The sequence below is a fragment of the Corylus avellana genome, chromosome ca7, assembly GCF_901000735.1.
Source record: "Corylus avellana chromosome ca7, CavTom2PMs-1.0".
NCBI lineage: Eukaryota > Viridiplantae > Streptophyta > Magnoliopsida > Fagales > Betulaceae > Corylus > Corylus avellana.
In genome coordinates this window covers 26,112,778-26,129,070 of record NC_081547.1, presented here as the reverse complement: position 1 = coordinate 26,129,070, position 16,293 = coordinate 26,112,778, and the positions used below count along the sequence as shown (strand labels likewise).

Genomic DNA, 16,293 nt, shown 5'->3' with positions numbered 1-16,293 from the left:
AAGTAAACTTGGTTTCTCTTCCTTGTCCATAGCATTGAGTGATATAAAAACCATAAGAGAAATTGGACCTGGCAATATTACCATAGCAACAAACTACTTTGGACCATAATTTATGGTGCAATTCGAATAGGCAATTGTGCACTCGAAAGGGTGCATAGGTTGGCCGCATCAGGAATTGGGCATAAGGGCCATGCTAACAGTCAACCCAAACCACAAAACGCTCCAAAAATGACTATTTTTGTCTATGTCACGTCAAAACACTTTTTTCAATCAAAAAACAAAGAACACTCACTAAAGCACATTAACAAACAAGCCATCATTTCTTTTGGCCAGAAAAGCCACAATATATCATGATAATGCAATATTAAGAAAACACTAGATGACAAAGTATCCCAAGTATACCAAACTTAGAACCATGAAAAAATTCCTCGATAAATGAGAAAATGATCAACACCCAACACCCTCAATTTCCAAAATTTTGTTTTTTTAGGACAAACAAAACCAGGTTCTAAAGTATCAAATAAAAATTCACTTACAAAGTTTGCTCTAACTGAATTGTTGCTACAAGTATCATCTAAATAAATAGCATCCTTAGCTAAAAAATGAAATAAAACAAAACAACGGGCATGTTGGGCGTGGGGTGGGGGTAAAAGACAGGCAAAGGATGAGCTCCCTGATAATAAGCCTAGGACCTTGGCTTTTCCTTTTTCTCCTTAAAGAGGGCGAGCAGAGAAACACCAGATACCTTCACAACCTTGAATCTAACTCCAGGGATATCTCCCACAGCATGCCCCTTTCGTCCAAATCCTGCAATCAAAACCTCGTCCTGCACCAAACACGCCGGCATTTTTCAAGTCCAAGTGTACAGAAAAGAAAAAGTCTGACGCCATTATTAATTTTTGCAGGAAAAACATTTTCTGATACCCTCGACCCGTATGTCTCTGCAAAGTCCTAGGTGTCAAATAGAAAAATGGCCTCACAAACTTCTAGAGCGGACACTTGTATGATTTCTTCACTTTCCCCAAATTCTTTTAAGGGTTAGTTTCCACAATGGAAAATTAGCGAATTTGAAGGACTCGTTTGGGGGTGGGGGTTTATTCGATTATTGCTGAGGCACATGCTTATTTCTTCTATGCCAAAGTTTGAAAAATATGAGGGGTGATACTAGGAGTTTTCGTTCGAACTTACATTCTCCTCAATGTAGTTTAAGCAACCATCATTAGGAACAAAAGCAGCGATCTTTTTTCCATTTTTGATCAGCTGAACACGAGCACATTTTCTGATAGCAGAGTTTGGCTGTTTAGCCTCAATGCCACTGCATTCGCCAATCATGAAATTGTTAGTCCCATTGGTAAGTTGATTTAATCCACAGAAAATATTTCATAAAATAAGAGGAAGGCAATAGAAGTAATCTTACATCTTTTCTAGAACAATGCCCTTAGCATGAGATGATCCAGCAAATGGTTTTTTCCACTCATTTCCCAGGTGAGACTTCTTATATGACTTGTCAGCCCACCTCTGCCTTCTGCGGTGGGACTTGAGCTTACGACCAGCTCCCATTCCACGTGTCTTCCTGCACAACACTCACATTTTCATAAATTCATTGATGATTTAAAATGTTGAAAAAAAAACTATTAAAACTAATATAGGAGCAGCAGTTAAGCAAATCCCAAACAGAAGTTGCGGCAAGCTGAAGCCTGTAATGATGTCTGCTATCCTATTTAAGCTTACATTTTTTAATAGGCCAAAATTATCATGCTTAGTCCATATATGTATGGAAATATAATCATGCTTGCTGATCATCCTAATAAAAAAATCTTTATGGCAGAATTCAAAGCTTACAGTTAACACCTTTAAACTAGAAGTTGCTATAGTCCATGAAAAGAATCAGAATTCAAGACTTACACCAACACCTTTAAACTAGAGGTTTCTATAGTCCATGAAAAGTATCAGAGTTCAACACTTAGACCATCACCTTTAAACTAGAAGTTGCTATAGTCCATGAAAAGTATCTTCAAATCTCAACACTTTCCACATACTTCAAATGCATAGCACCATCTAGTGCATCATGAATTATTTGTTAATGGCTAGACTCCACATGTTACTTTCTCACTTCCTTGGGGACATAATTTTAGAACCCTTTATGTCTTATGCTTAGTCATTAATTTCAATTGCTCCAAACAAACTTCAAATTACTGAACTCCATTAAACATGTTTCTCTTGCCGAATAAAGCATTTCAACTAGCACATATTGAACAAGTGAGAGGATCCGAACGAATTCTGCTTTCATTTCCTTTTCCTTCAAAATTCCATCCTAGGTTACTGATGTTACTGTCTCAAGGCCAGGCAGGCTTACAACATTATGCTCACAAGCAGAACCTCTTACTGAATAAAGCATTTCAACGACTATTTAAGTAATGGGTATCTAACTTAATGCAGGCCCGATAGAATCATTCAAAATTTTTTTTTTTTTAAAAAATATGGATCTAAAACATAAAAACCATAGAGGTCCCATGACTAACAACTGAAAAGGATGCAATTTTGTAGTTATGCCAGATCCATTAATATTAAACCATGTCCGTCAGTTTTATGCGAACTTTCAAGGATTAACCCACAAAACCAGAATACCTCAAAAGTCATCTGTGAATAATCTTAACCCCATCAAACGTACTGTATCAAAGAAACCTAACAAGATCACCTGGTTCGCCCTAGAACTTCCACTATCCTTTCTATCCTAAGTTTTCAGAGCAAACAGACGTTCAAGCTTAATAAAAATATAGATAAAAAGTACAAAAAATATTTTCAAGCAACTTTCAGTTGCTTAGAACGCGAATAATAAAAAAAATTATACACCAGATTTAAATTTATGAATATCTACAACCAAAAATGAGCAAAAACAAAAAACACTGCTAAAATCAGACAAAGATATCGGTGATTGGCTCTCGAGAAAATTCGGCAGGAATATTTGTGAAAGAAACAAAAAAAAAATTTACCCCATGGTGGCTGAGTAAGAGGGTCCTCGACTGTAGCAAGGGGATCAGGAGCTGAAGCAGATAGGAAGCGCCGGCTTGTAAAACCTAACCCTAGCTATGGTGGTGCGCTACTTATAATATGCGTTTGTATATATAGGTCCATTTTAATGTTATTTCAGTGGTAGCGTCTTTGAAACATTATTACCGATCTGTCCCTATCTTTTTCTTTTCTTTATTTTGTTTTTCAAATAAGCTCCTTGTCTTATGAAAATTTGATGAGAACTCGCCGTGAGAGGCAATAATAGCAAATAGTTTTATTTTTATTTTTTTCAAATTTTGACGAAAACGTCAAATGTTATGTCAAGTGTCAACAATACACAATCATACTGTTGTTAAAAAAAAACACATTGTGATATGTATCAATTTAGGGGTGGGCAGATTAACCGTCTATTGATTACCGGCTGCCTACCAACGACGACATAATCGAAATTAACCATCAACCAACTTTTGTGGTTCGAAAATCGGTATGAATTTTTTATATTAATGTTGGTTTGGTTCGATTAATCGGTATAAAATTATTTTTATCGGTTAATCGAACCGACGTCGGTATAAAAAATTCATAGTGGGCCTTCATTAAAGCTTGTAACAAATTTGTGAACATTTAAAACCACAAGAACAAGAAGAACTTTTCACTTAAAATATATGTTAGAAAAGTGTTATACTCGTTAAAGCTCTCTTCGTTAAAGCTCCACGCTTGTAGAAAAGTTGTTATTTGGGCTCCCAAGGTTGATTTTAGCCCAAAAAAAATGTTAAATAAGTTATTACTGACTTGTTAGCAAAAAAAAAAAAACATTTTAGACCTCCAAAACAACCAATTTTTGGCTCATTTAAAAATATCATTGGCCAAATTAAAAAGGCCCTCGGTTAACTGATTAACCGACCGAAATTAACCAAATTTTTTGAAATACTTTCTTATCAAAATGCTATTGGTGAATTAACTAATTTAACTGACAATTTCGGTTAACTGACCGATAATGACTTTTCGGAACCGATGCCCAACCCTGTGTCATTTACATCAAAAAATATTATAATTTAATTTTTTTAAAAAAATATAAAAAGAGTGGCCGAGCTACCTTTTTTTTTGACTAAAAATAAAAAATAAAAAACTTAAAAGGGATGGCCAAACCACCCAAAGGCCCATGAAAGTAGTTTGACTACTCACATGATTTGAATCATGGAGCTAATTGATCAGTCACCTGACACCTCCCATTTGTGCAAAGCCACCCCCTTCATTTTTTATTTATTTATTCTAGTTTTAAAATGTTGATATTTTTATTGTAGATGACACATACTATATGATTAGTGTTGATGCGGCGCTGGCATTTGATGACTTTTTTAAAAAAATTGGATGAAATTTAGAAGTAAGGATCTATTTGTTTTTTTATTACTTACCAGCTATCAACAAATTTTTATACTCCAAGGAGCTTATTGTAAATTTGTGTAATTGTATTTTTCTCTAGTAAAATTCATGTAAAAATTAAGTATTTAAGAACATGTATCAATATAATAGACTAATTAGTTTGAATAAAATTCTTCAGAAACTTTATCCTTTTACAAAGAAGTGTGGCAAACAAGTAGTGATGCTCTCAAGTTTGCTGAAGTTTAATTAATTTCCAAAGCTCAAAGCCGAGTTTGCTTTTATCATCAGCTGATGGGCTTCACATGAAGCTATAAAGAGTTAATTTGTCAGAAAAGAGTATAATTACACATATAATCTGCAGTAAGGGCGGCGGCAGCAGATGCCGAAACAGAAGCAGACACAGACACTAGTCATTGATGGAAAAGACCACTCCGTTTTCACGGATGAAGCTGTGTGTCGTGTGATCAACCACCTAGTACAGAGGAAAAACACGTTACAAATATATCCCCCAGAGTTGGACGATACTTGCATGCAAATATACACATTTTCCATGTCTAAATATGCAGAAAAAGAGTACAGATGAAGGCCCTTTTAGATGATGAAACCCCCTTCCCAGCAGTGTGAGATTCAGAGAAGCTTCTTGGCAGAAGAGATCACAGAAATAAAAGGAATCTCTTTTAAGGGGAGAGTCGATAATGAATTTTAAGTGATCTCAATCCATATTTTACATATTAAGTTTCGTTTCACCGGTTGAAAGGGGAGGAGTGATTTAACACAAAATGCACCAAAATGCCATGAAAGAGAGAGAAACAGAAGAGGCTCACATTGGTGTTGCTCAATTCTAGATTGTAGAAACCCATGGCGTCAGCGTTGAACAGCGGCCCCGCATGCCAAGTCCCTCGATTCAGCTTAAGGAATTTGAAACCTGCGACTCTGAAAACTCGGACACCCTCAACAGCAGGAGGCACATAGAAATGGCCACAACGAGACCGCACAATGTTCCTCCCACTCTTCTCACCCTCCTTCACTTCTTCACTGTCGTCAACAATGGACGGCTTAGCAACTCCGAGATACCAAACATGACCGCCGACCGAACCGAGGCATTGGGTCACACTTGCGTGATGTGTGATTGTAGAGAACTTCAGTGGTCGGTTTTCAAGTTGCATAATGTAAAACCTGTTCAAATGAATATATACACGATCATCACAAACTCCTCTCAATCAAAAAGGCTCTTACTCTCACCTTTTATTGACTAGGGCGTCGGGACTCCGAGGTCGACGGGCTTCTGACGTCTTCTGCTTGTTTTGCAGGTGACTTGAAGCCAATGTTGGTTCCGTACACCAACAATACTAATTATTAAAAGCCTAATCATTGATCCAAAATTTCTAAGATTGATCGATAAATATTCGATTTAACCTTTGAACTCTTCACAGAAAATCACATAGTAACAATTTGATTTTAATCTTAATCAAAATAATGATTAAGATTTTAATATTTCTATCCTAAAATTATTGAAGGAAATCTATAGAATCCTAAACTGTACAATCCACGTATTTAGACCAGTGTTATTATACCTGGGAATGCCACGGCTGAGGTCCAGTTGTGCATCTTGGGGTCCGAACTCGGTGCTGTCAGGGTGAGGCTCGATGACTTGACCGTACTCCTGGAAGCTCGCCGGAGTCGCTTCGATCGGCTTCAGCTCTACCACCTCTGGCGCCGGCTTTGAGTCTCCTGAGCCACCCATTTCCCCCGCAACTCCAGTCTGCTAAGGCGAAAGAGAGACAGAGAGAACCAAATACCACCGCCAACGCAACGTAACCACAAGTTATTCGATTCCATCATCTACAGACCTCTTTATTACACGACGAAACGCACCGTTTAGGTAATGAGATAAACGGCGTCGTTTATTTTCTATTCTTCTTCTTCTTCTTCTCTGAGAAAGCCTACACAAATGCCAAAGCCCTATATCACAGTGGGAGACGCCATGAACAACCTAACCTCACAGCCAAGCCAACCCCAACTCCTCCAAACCCTAATCAAAATCCTGACCTCGTCGAACACCCAACTCGATTCCTTGACGCCCTACGTTCCCCAGCTGACCCAACCCATACTCCACTCCCTCCTCTCCTCCAAAACCCTAGCCTCACGCCCCAACACTCTCCTCTCCTTCTTCAAGTTCCTCCAGTCCCACTCTCCTTCCCTCGCTGACTCCCCTCACACCATCCTCTTCATCCTCCCATCCCTCTTCGCGCACAACAAGTTCTCCGACGCCAAGTCCCTCCTCGTCTCCTTCATCGCCTCCGATCGCCAACACCAGCTCCACCGCCTCATCCTTCATCCTACTCGCATGCTCCCCAGGCCCTCCCGAGCGCTTCTCGACACTTCCATTGGCGCCTACGTTCAGCGGAAGCAACCCCACCTCGCCGCGCAGATTTTCAAGAAGATGAAGGGGCTGCGACTTCCTCCGAATTTGCTCACTTGCAACACTCTCCTCAATGCCCTGGTAAGACACCCGTCTTCGTACTCCATATCGTTGTGTAAGGACATCTTTCAGGATGCAGTTAGGCTAGGTGTCAAATTGAATACCAATAGTTTTAATATTTTGATATATGGGTACTGTTTGGAGAATAAGTTTAAGGAGGCTTTGGAGTTGGTGGGCAAGATGGATGAGTTTGGTTGTTCGCCGGATAATGTGAGTTATAATACGATATTGGACGCGTTTTGTAAGAAGGGGAGGTTGAATGAGGCGAGGGATTTGTTGATGGATATGAAGAAAAGTGGGTTGTTACCGAATCGGAACACATATAATATATTGGTTTGTGGGTACTGTAAATTGGGATGGTTGAAGGAGGCGGCAAAGGTGATGGAGTTGATGACGCGGGATAACATGTTGCCGGATGTTTGGACTTACAATATGTTGATTTGGGGGTTCTGTAATGAGGGTAGGGTTGAAGAAGCTTTGAGGCTGAGAGATGAGATGGAGAATTTGAAGTTGTTGCCGGATGTGGTCACTTATAACACGTTGATTGATGGGTGTTCCGGGCGGCAGGGAAGTTTGGATGCGTATAAGTTGATTGAGGAAATGGGTAAGAGAGGAGTGAAGCCGAATACAGTTACTCACAATATAAAGATTAAGTGGTTTTGTAAGGAAGGTAAAATGGATGAAGCAAGTGATGCTGTTCAGAAGATGGAAGAAAGTGGGTTTTCTCCCGATTGTGTTACCTACAATACTTTGATAAATGGGTATTGTAAAGCAGGGAACATGGAGAGAGCATTTGGAATGATGGATGAGATGGGTAGGAAAGGCTTGAAGATGGATAGTGTTACCCTTAATACCATTCTACACACACTTTGTGGGGAGAAGAAGCTTGTCGAAGCATATAAATTGCTTACTAATGCTAGTAAGCGTGGTTATATTCTTGATGAGGTAAGCTATGGAACTTTGATGATGGGATACTTTAAGGATGGAAAGCCAGAAAAGGCCTTCGAGGTTTGGGATGCAATGAAGAAGAAAGAGATCCTTCCCAGTATTGTCACCTATAACATTATAATCGGAGGGCTATGCCAATCTGAAAAAACTGATCAAGCAATAGAGAAGTTGAATGAGCTTTTAGGGAATGGGTTTGTCCCAGATGAAATTACATACAACACAATCATACATGGTTACTGCCGGGAGGGAGACATTGAGAAAGCATTTCAGTTCCACAACAAAATGGTTGAGAATTCATTTAAGCCAGATGTGTTTACATGTAATATTCTTCTTCGTGGGCTTTGTAGAGAGGGTATGCTAGAAAAGGCTCTTAAGCTTTTCAACACATGGATTTCAAAAGCGAAAGCCATTGATGCAGTTACTTACAACACATTGATATCATGCCTATGCAAAGAAGGGAGACTTGGGGATGCTTTTGATCTTCTCAATGAAATGGAAGAGAGGAAATTAGGGCCTGACCAGTATACGTATAATTCCATTCTTGGTGCACTTACTGAAGCTGGTAGGATTGAGGAAGCAGAGGAGTTCATGTCAAAATGGGCTGAAATTGGAAAACTACCTGATCAGTCCTCACAAATGGGCAAGGGGCAAGACGTTGTAACTCATGAAACTCTGGAGGAATCTGATTCTTCTATTGCTTATTCCGAACAGATCAGTGAGCTGTGTTCTGAAGGGAAATACAAGGATGCAATGCGCATTTATGAAGAATTGACTCAGAAAGGTGTCACTGTTCATAAATCAGCCTTTTTTCATTTGATGGATGGGCTGATCAAGAGGAGAAAGAGCACATCAAAGGCTGCCCGACTGTAGTGAGCCCTTCAGCTGTTATGGGCAATATCAATGGTGGCGGTCTCATCAACATGTTTTCAATTGCTTTGCACATGATTGGGGCGGATTTCAGGTTTTTTTTTTTCCCACTTGGAACTGAGGAAGGAATGTTAATGCATTGTCATCATCTGATAAATGGTTGCATAACTTATTCCATTTTTTCCCTATAGTTAGGGCTGTGACTTTTCCCCCCTTTCCAAATACTGCTTTAAGCGCTCAATTGTACCTATTTTGTAATCAGTAGTTTTAGATTTTTGTGCACTCTTTTCTCGTTTTCAATTTGATGGGTGTTCTTCTAGTGTATACTTATTATGTACTTGGTTGCACCCCTTGTGCTTTTAATGAATTATTTTACTTGTAAAAAAAAAAATGCATACATATAATATATACTTAAAGTGTGTGGGTCGAATATGTACAAATGCAGACATCTGAACTGGAATATGAAAATTAGTTTTCTGATACTCTGAAAAATGTTAAATAATTTTAGTATGTACTTCCACTTAATCTTGTCTTATCTGAATTGGAATTGGAAGCTGTTCTACTTGTCTAAAAGGAGTAGCATTACCTTGATCAAGAGCACATTGTCTAATTTACTTACCTCCTTTATGTCTTAGTTTTCCCTCCCTGTGAGCATAGCCACCCAAATTGAGAAAATTACAACGAGATTTCCAGTGGCAAGGTATGGGCAAAGAGGTCAAATGTTACTTGGTAAGTTGGTCCAAGGTGTGTTCTCCGGTTTTTTGGGGGTCCAAAATTTGTTCATTTCAACTGAGTTCTTCTGGAGAAATGGTTATAGTGTATGCTTATGAGAGAGAGAGAGAGAGAGAGAGAGAGAGAGCATGTGTAGATTGGTAGTGGACCTTAAATATTTTTGTGATAAGTATAATGAACCTTAAATATGGTATGCAGTGGGGTGGGTGGGTGGTGCTCTGATGGAGCTAGTAAGTTGTATGGGGTGAGAAATTCTTTAGGAGTGGTTGTGAGGAGTTTCCTAGTTTTACTAGATTTGAAGTGGGGGACGACTCCAAAGTTAGTTTTTGGCAGGACGTATGGTGTGGGGTACTGCCCCTTAAGGGAGCGTATCCGGAGTTGTTTGGCTTTGCCTGCCTTAGGAATGCTTCTATGGCAGATTATTTTCAGTTCTCCAATGGCTCTCCCTAATGAAACTTTAATTTTGCTAGAGCAACGCATGATTGAGAGTTGGAATTCTTTACTTTGTTTTTTTGATCAGCTGTACTCCATTAAATTGAGACAGGATGGTGTAGATAAGCTTTATTGGATCACCTCCAAGACAGGGTAGTTTGAGGTTAGCTCATTCTATAATGTCTTAATTCCCAATGATAACACCCCTGTCCCTTGGAGGTGTATTTGGTGGAGTAAGATCCCTCTGAGAGTGGCTTTCCTCGCTTGGTTGGCCGCTTTAGGTAAGGTCCTTGCTTTGAATAGCTTAAGGAAGCATTATATCATTGTGGTTGATTGGTATTGTTTGTGTAAGAAAAGTGGAGAAATCGTTGACCATCTTTTACTTCATTGCGTGTTATCTAGTGCATCATGGAACTCTATCTTCGGCATGTTTGGTTTAGTGTAGGTCATGCCTTGTCGAGAGGGAGATCTCTTTGCTTGTTGGAGAGGGAAGTTTGGCAGCCCTCAAAGTGAAGGTGTCTGGAAGATGATTCTGTTATGCTTGATGTGGTGTATTTGGAGAAAAAGAAATGACTAGACTTTGAAGACAGAGAGAGGACGGTGGTAGAGTTTAAGGCCTTCTTCTTTAACTCCTTTTTTCCATTGGATGGCTGCCTATGATTGTTTCCATATTTCTAGTTTCCATGACTCTTTTTTCTTTTCTTTTTTCCTTTTTTTGGTTAGGCGTTTCTTGTATGTCCTCTTTATATGATTGTACCCTTTGGTGAGATGAGTAAGTTATACATTATCACACTTGTGCTGGTAAAGAAGTAAAATTTTAATTTCGTAAACCTGAAAAGTCTAAGGGTTATTGCTTGAATGTTCCTGTATTATGGAAGAGAGGTTATACTGGGATGGCTAATATCAAAAGACAAGTTAATAAATCAGTAACTATAATTTGTTTCAAGTTGAAGGCACTGCAAAGAGCAAGGGTCAGAAGTCTGCAGAAAGCCGTATTCGTTGAAAATCATATGTATGGTTTGCAGGGAGATCTTTCATATCTTTTGAGATCCACCCTACAATATTGAGTCAAAAAGCCAAAATAAATAATTTTAACCTTATAAAAAGAAAACTAATTCTTGAACTCCTTTTACACTAATGTCACATTAGGGTACTGCAGAAGAAAAAACTGCAAAATCCAAATTGATGTATCAAATAATTTATCTGTTGATACATATAAGATACTAATTCTTTTGTTGGTGTCAGATAGCTTAGTTGATAAAGTCTCTTGTAGTCGTATGAGAAAGGGGATCAAATCCCATTGATATCAGGGATTCAGGTCGAGTCACACACTAAGCATATCAATTATCTCAATATAAAAAATTAATTGAATTATTACTCAACCTTATAGAATTGTCCATTTTTGTTTTGATTTAATAGGAAAAAGAATGAAAAAGTTTGTCATTCTTTACCTCTTTTTTAAAAAAAATTATGGATAGAACATAACGACAAGTTAAGTAAAGGTTCTTCTTCGTCTACGAATATCCAATAGATAGTTCGAACAGTATAGGAAAAATAATCAATTTCAGCTTGATTGGTTTGTAGAAGAACCCTACCCTGTCTGATCTATTCGACATGCTCAGGGTTAAGAGAAAGGAGGGCCACTCCCATTGTGTAGCCTAGCCATTGGACCCACCAAAAACAAAACAAAAAAAATACACTTGTGCTTCTTGGATAAGCTCCAATAATATGTTGATGTATCCTCTAATCTAGAAGAATATGGAGAATGCAAGTAGTATTTGATACATTTTGTGAAAGTATTTATATTCAGATTTTGTTTGTATGTAAGAAGTGGCAAATATGTATTGGACCTATCAATGACCTTGAGAAGATGATGGGTTGCAGGAAATGATTTCTATATTGTTTGACACATGATTGGAAGGCAATGGAACCGCAAGAAGAGGTGTTGCTGGTATACGATGATGATGCCAAGTGAGTTATTTCTCCTTTTATTCTTTATTACTTATTAAAAAAAAAAAAAGTCATTTCTCCTTTTATTCTTTATTAAAAGAATTACTTTATGTAGTTCGTTTTCTTCTCTAAGCCACAGATAAAATTTCAAATTCAGGGGGAAGTACTTTTGGGCCCATGTGTTTCATAGCTAATAGAAAATGGAAGCCTTGTTTACACTATTGCCCCTATGAATTACTTTCCATGTATTGAGAGGTCTTTGATAGTGAGACCTGTTATTTTAGTTAAAGGGAATCCACCGTACCTGGATGGGATGATCCATACAGTTGGGGTGCAAGGAAGTGCTTGTTTATAGTTGGGACGTGGGTTGCAGTGGGTAGGCAATGTGAGCTTCAGGGAAGGTGTTATAATGATCTGAAGATTGCAAGGAGATCTCTCTTCTTCTTTTATCAGTTTCTAGAGTAATCTATGCATTTTCCTTCTAAGAAAGTTCTGAGCTATTTAGTTTCAGTTTCGTAGCTTTGTGCTGGTCAATTTTTGGGCTTGAGGATTCTTGGCTGGTTGTGAGTGGAAATTTAAATACAAAATGGTATTAAGATGATTTAGAGATATATTGGTGTAGTTAAGTTGACAGCTTATATATGTTTCAGGTTCACTCAACAAAAGGATATGGCTCAATGTGAAAAGGAGCTGATTGGATGATTTGATGTTCGTTCAAGATTTCACTTGAAATAGAGAGAAGCCATTTCATGGTCAGGATTTAATATTATTGCATCTAACAGTGTAAATTTAAATGATGTGCCAACATAATTATCACTTGGCATCAGATACAACTGTTAGATATAATAACATTAAATTCTGACTATAAAATAGCTCATTTCCATTTCATTTGAATTCGAAATGGAGAGGATTCTATACCTGTTCAAGATGAGACATGTCATGCAATGTTGATTGCTTGGTGAGAGGGCAAATGATGATGACTGTCTAGCCAAGAATGGGGCTAGTTCCAAAAAATGGGAACCTTTGTTGCTAGATATTGACACAGGAGAAACTTCTGCACAATGTTCAGGTTACTATGCTTGGCACAATGAAGAGGAGATTTCAAATTTTCAATAACAATATAAGAAAAGAACCATCTCTGCTGGAAGAATTCAAAAGGTTAAAGTATTTGGGCTGGGCTTGAATTGACATAGTATGAGTAATAAGAGAAACATGTAATTAATAGTTGGGATAATTGCAAAATCAATCTTTGCAGTTGTATCGATTTGCAATTAGCTTCTTATCATATAAAAAGAAGTTGGGAATTTCTCATGGTATGAAAAGGGGCAAATAGGTCGTTGCACTCAACTTTTGTCCAAATTTTTTATGGAAACTGTCAAATGTTATGTCAACACTAATTATATTATGACATGTGTCACTTATAATAAAACAAATATTAAAATAAAATGCAAAATATAAAGTACTTTTGGCTCAACTACTTATATACATGGAAGTTTTCAGAAATAGTTGTCTAGAAGTATTTCAATCACAATATTGAACCTTTTCAAGGGAGGTGATTTAAGAGGCCGAGCTAGTTTCACCTGCTTTTAAGACAAGTGGCAAAAATAAATTATTTGTATACTTGTTAAGTGATACACAAACATACACTTTATCTTTTGGAGTTTGGGAGGGTAAAAATGTTTCGGGTATTATAGCTTTCATTATATTTCCTTATAAGTTAAGGTAGCAATTCATGTGACATTTTTTACGTTAACCACTAATTAGCGTGACATTTACCTCGTCAAACATGTTTTTTTTTTTTCCACATTAGACATGTTAGTTTGTGCCACACGGCTGATATGATTAACCTGGTAGTGTCATGTGAACTACTATTTCAATTTGCAACAAAAAAGATAATACTCCTACTAGCACTATTGGCGGGAGGAGTGAACACACAATCATCAAAAGAATCATTTGGAAGTTTAAATTAGCGGGAAAAAGAAAATACTTTGATATATATATATATATATATTTCTCTCTTTTTTTTTTTCTTTTTTTTTCTTTTTTTTCAATACGGAAGAAGAGGAAAAGGGGGACTTTGATGGTTCAGTTGACTTTGCAATATTATTGGTAATAGTTACTGATTTGCGTATTTAACCCCTGACTATATGCAAGGGGGCACTTTTGCCGGGGGAGAAAAATTTTATTCTCTTCCTTTAAAGTGAAAAGATGGGTTAAGGTGAAGCCGTAAGACTCAATCGAAGGGTAACGTCTATTTTGGGCAAACAGAAAAATATTCATGTCTCATTCCTTTTCACGTAAAAGCCAGGAAAAAGTGAAGGGAAGGGGGTGATGCAATTGGCTTAGGCCCCAGCTTATTCTATTCATTTCTTGATTCTCAAATAGTAATGATGAGTGAAGCTCTTGGTCATAGCCATAATTCGTAGAGGGGCTGTTTACCACCAAACATTTTAAAGCACAATCAATGATCAATGATCCTGACCAATAAAGAGGATAAACGTTGGATTTAGTAGGGTATTGCATGATGTGCAATAGCTCTAATATGGACTGTTTGTTTAGATTCTTACAAACCGTTAAAAGTTTGAAACTTTTCTCTCTTTTTAGTAGCCGTCATCACCCTTATCAGCCTCACCGCCCCATCGCCACTACTAGTTTCTCCTACTACCGCTACTCTCTTGAAACTCCTCTCTGTCACCTTATCTTACTTTGTATCTCTTCTGATGTAGACCAAAAAGTTAAGGATTCTATAAAAAAGAGCGATGATTAGAGAGAAACTCGCACTTGACGAGTTCTATTAAAAATGACATATTTAGAGTTCTAGACCTCGGATTGGAACAATCTTTACGGCGTTGGAAAGCTAATTCAAAGATTTACAAAGTCATGTTTTACAAGAGTTGGCTAAATTCGACCGTTCGAATGACAATGAGGCCCGTTCGAACGCGTAGCTTTATTCAGGGTAATCCGGAGAGGTCAGAAGGCTCCGTTTGTAGTCCCATTCGAAGCTTGTTCGAACGCTTATGTTAATTTTCGTATTTTTACTTTCTAGTTCAGTCCCCGTTCGAACGGTGGTCCATCCCGTTCAAATGCGTAGCTTTGTTTTGTTTAAAACCAACTTTATTTCGTGTTTTATTAGATTTATGGTTTTGAGGGTCTATAAATATATGCTTATAGCCTCCAGAAACGCAGTTGTTGAATATATATGAGTTTTTATCAATAAGAAGTTTCAGAGTTGAGTTTCTTTCTTATTTTCCTTCAAACCCTAAATCTGCTATAGCGTTTTGAAAAGATTTCTTAGATTTTTGATAGTCTCAAGGTCTATGTTATGAGAGGTACCGTGGAGGACTAGATTGCATGCAGAGGTTTATTATTAGTTAGAGTATGTTATTTAAATTGAGTTAGGATATGTATTGCATTAGATAATAGTGCAGTACTTATCAAGTTATCTTATTTTCAAGTTGTTATCTTATCTTCAAGTCTTAGGAGTTATCTCAAGTAGTTTAAATTGCAAATAATCCTCACTAGATTGAATTCCACGTGAATGAGTAAGTGTCATTGTAGGAGTTGAATTCTAAGTTCTAGAACTCAACTCCAAGAAGGTTTAGTCCCCTCTATTAAAGAGGTGATCATTTAATAAGAAGGCATGCAAATTATATTCTCAAACTCTATTGTTTGAAAGAGGCCCAGGAACCTCCAAGTTAGCACCATAGGTAAGAATAAGAATAAGTATTTATCACGTTTCTTATTATTGTTATCCGCTGCAGCCCACTAAGTCACACTGCATCATCTTCGCTGTCGCTAATGACACTATAACCCTCAAAATCGAGACCTTTATGCCCTTCATTGTACACTAGTGTTTCCATGGACACCACCCCGAATGAGCTCCTCCTTTACAAGGACCACGAAGTCAAATTACAAAGAAAGATAGAATTACCGTTACCTACCGAGACAACCACAAGGTCCTCAATTGCAACGAAACTCTTCTTAAAGTATTTGTCGGTAACAACAAAACTCCATCTCATTTACACACAATATTGTTCTCTTTTGGCTCTCCCGAATCAAACTTCCCAGAAAGTCACCCATACTGATACTACTCTCGCATAAGCTCGCTTAACTGAGGAGTTCTGATGGGATCATGATCATTACGGTTTTAAAATACGTTGTTTTCATGAAGTGTGCGAGTATACACATATAAGCACATCTCTATCTCCATACTCAGACAATGTGGAACACCACACTTTTACAAAGTGGTGATTCAACCACCTCCAATAATAATAATGACGGGAGACTAGTAGTGGTAGTGATTGTAGTGTCGACTTCTAAAGCTATTGAACAGCATGCAATGATCCCCCCCCTACCCTGTACGTTTTGTCCTTGCAATGCTAGGTTCCTTTTGAGGTATTTTTTTTTTTTTTTTTTTGGGTGATAAACTAGGGGACAAGGCACCTCACTTTAGTTACCAATATCACCCACTTAAAACTTTTTCCTAGAAA

The 16,293-nt window shown here is 37.7% G+C and overlaps 3 protein-coding genes across 6 annotated transcripts; 1 reads left to right on the top strand and 2 right to left on the bottom strand.

The window, feature by feature from the left end:
- Positions 1 to 407: 407 nt before the first annotated feature.
- LOC132186165 (small ribosomal subunit protein uS12) lies at positions 408 to 3,108 on the bottom strand. Its single transcript, XM_059600005.1, has 4 exons — positions 2,994 to 3,108; positions 1,418 to 1,573; positions 1,189 to 1,315; positions 408 to 826 (listed from the first exon to the last, which is right to left on the bottom strand). The coding sequence occupies exons 1-4, from the start codon at positions 2,996 to 2,998 to the stop codon at positions 686 to 688; spliced, it is 429 nt and encodes a 142-aa protein (XP_059455988.1). The 5' UTR covers positions 2,999 to 3,108; the 3' UTR covers positions 408 to 685.
- Positions 3,109 to 4,588: 1,480 nt separating this feature from the next.
- LOC132186164 (uncharacterized) lies at positions 4,589 to 6,225 on the bottom strand. Its single transcript, XM_059600004.1, has 3 exons — positions 5,967 to 6,225; positions 5,217 to 5,568; positions 4,589 to 4,864 (listed from the first exon to the last, which is right to left on the bottom strand). Exons 1-3 carry the CDS (start codon positions 6,134 to 6,136, stop codon positions 4,799 to 4,801), a joined length of 588 nt encoding a protein of 195 aa, XP_059455987.1. The 5' UTR covers positions 6,137 to 6,225; the 3' UTR covers positions 4,589 to 4,798.
- Positions 6,226 to 6,282: 57 nt separating this feature from the next.
- On the top strand, positions 6,283 to 13,133 carry LOC132186163 (pentatricopeptide repeat-containing protein At2g16880). Of its 4 annotated transcripts, none has more exons than XM_059600001.1 (4): positions 6,283 to 8,783; positions 10,299 to 10,456; positions 11,738 to 11,824; positions 12,454 to 13,133. In XM_059600001.1, exon 1 carries the CDS (start codon positions 6,344 to 6,346, stop codon positions 8,690 to 8,692), a length of 2,349 nt encoding a protein of 782 aa, XP_059455984.1. In that variant the 5' UTR covers positions 6,283 to 6,343; the 3' UTR covers positions 8,693 to 8,783; positions 10,299 to 10,456; positions 11,738 to 11,824; positions 12,454 to 13,133. The 4 variants fall into 4 exon arrangements, with proteins under 4 accessions (XP_059455984.1, XP_059455986.1, XP_059455983.1 ...); XM_059600003.1 differs by having other exon boundaries at positions 10,294 to 10,456; XM_059600000.1 differs by lacking the exon at positions 10,299 to 10,456.
- The last annotated feature ends 3,160 nt before the right edge of the window (positions 13,134 to 16,293 follow it).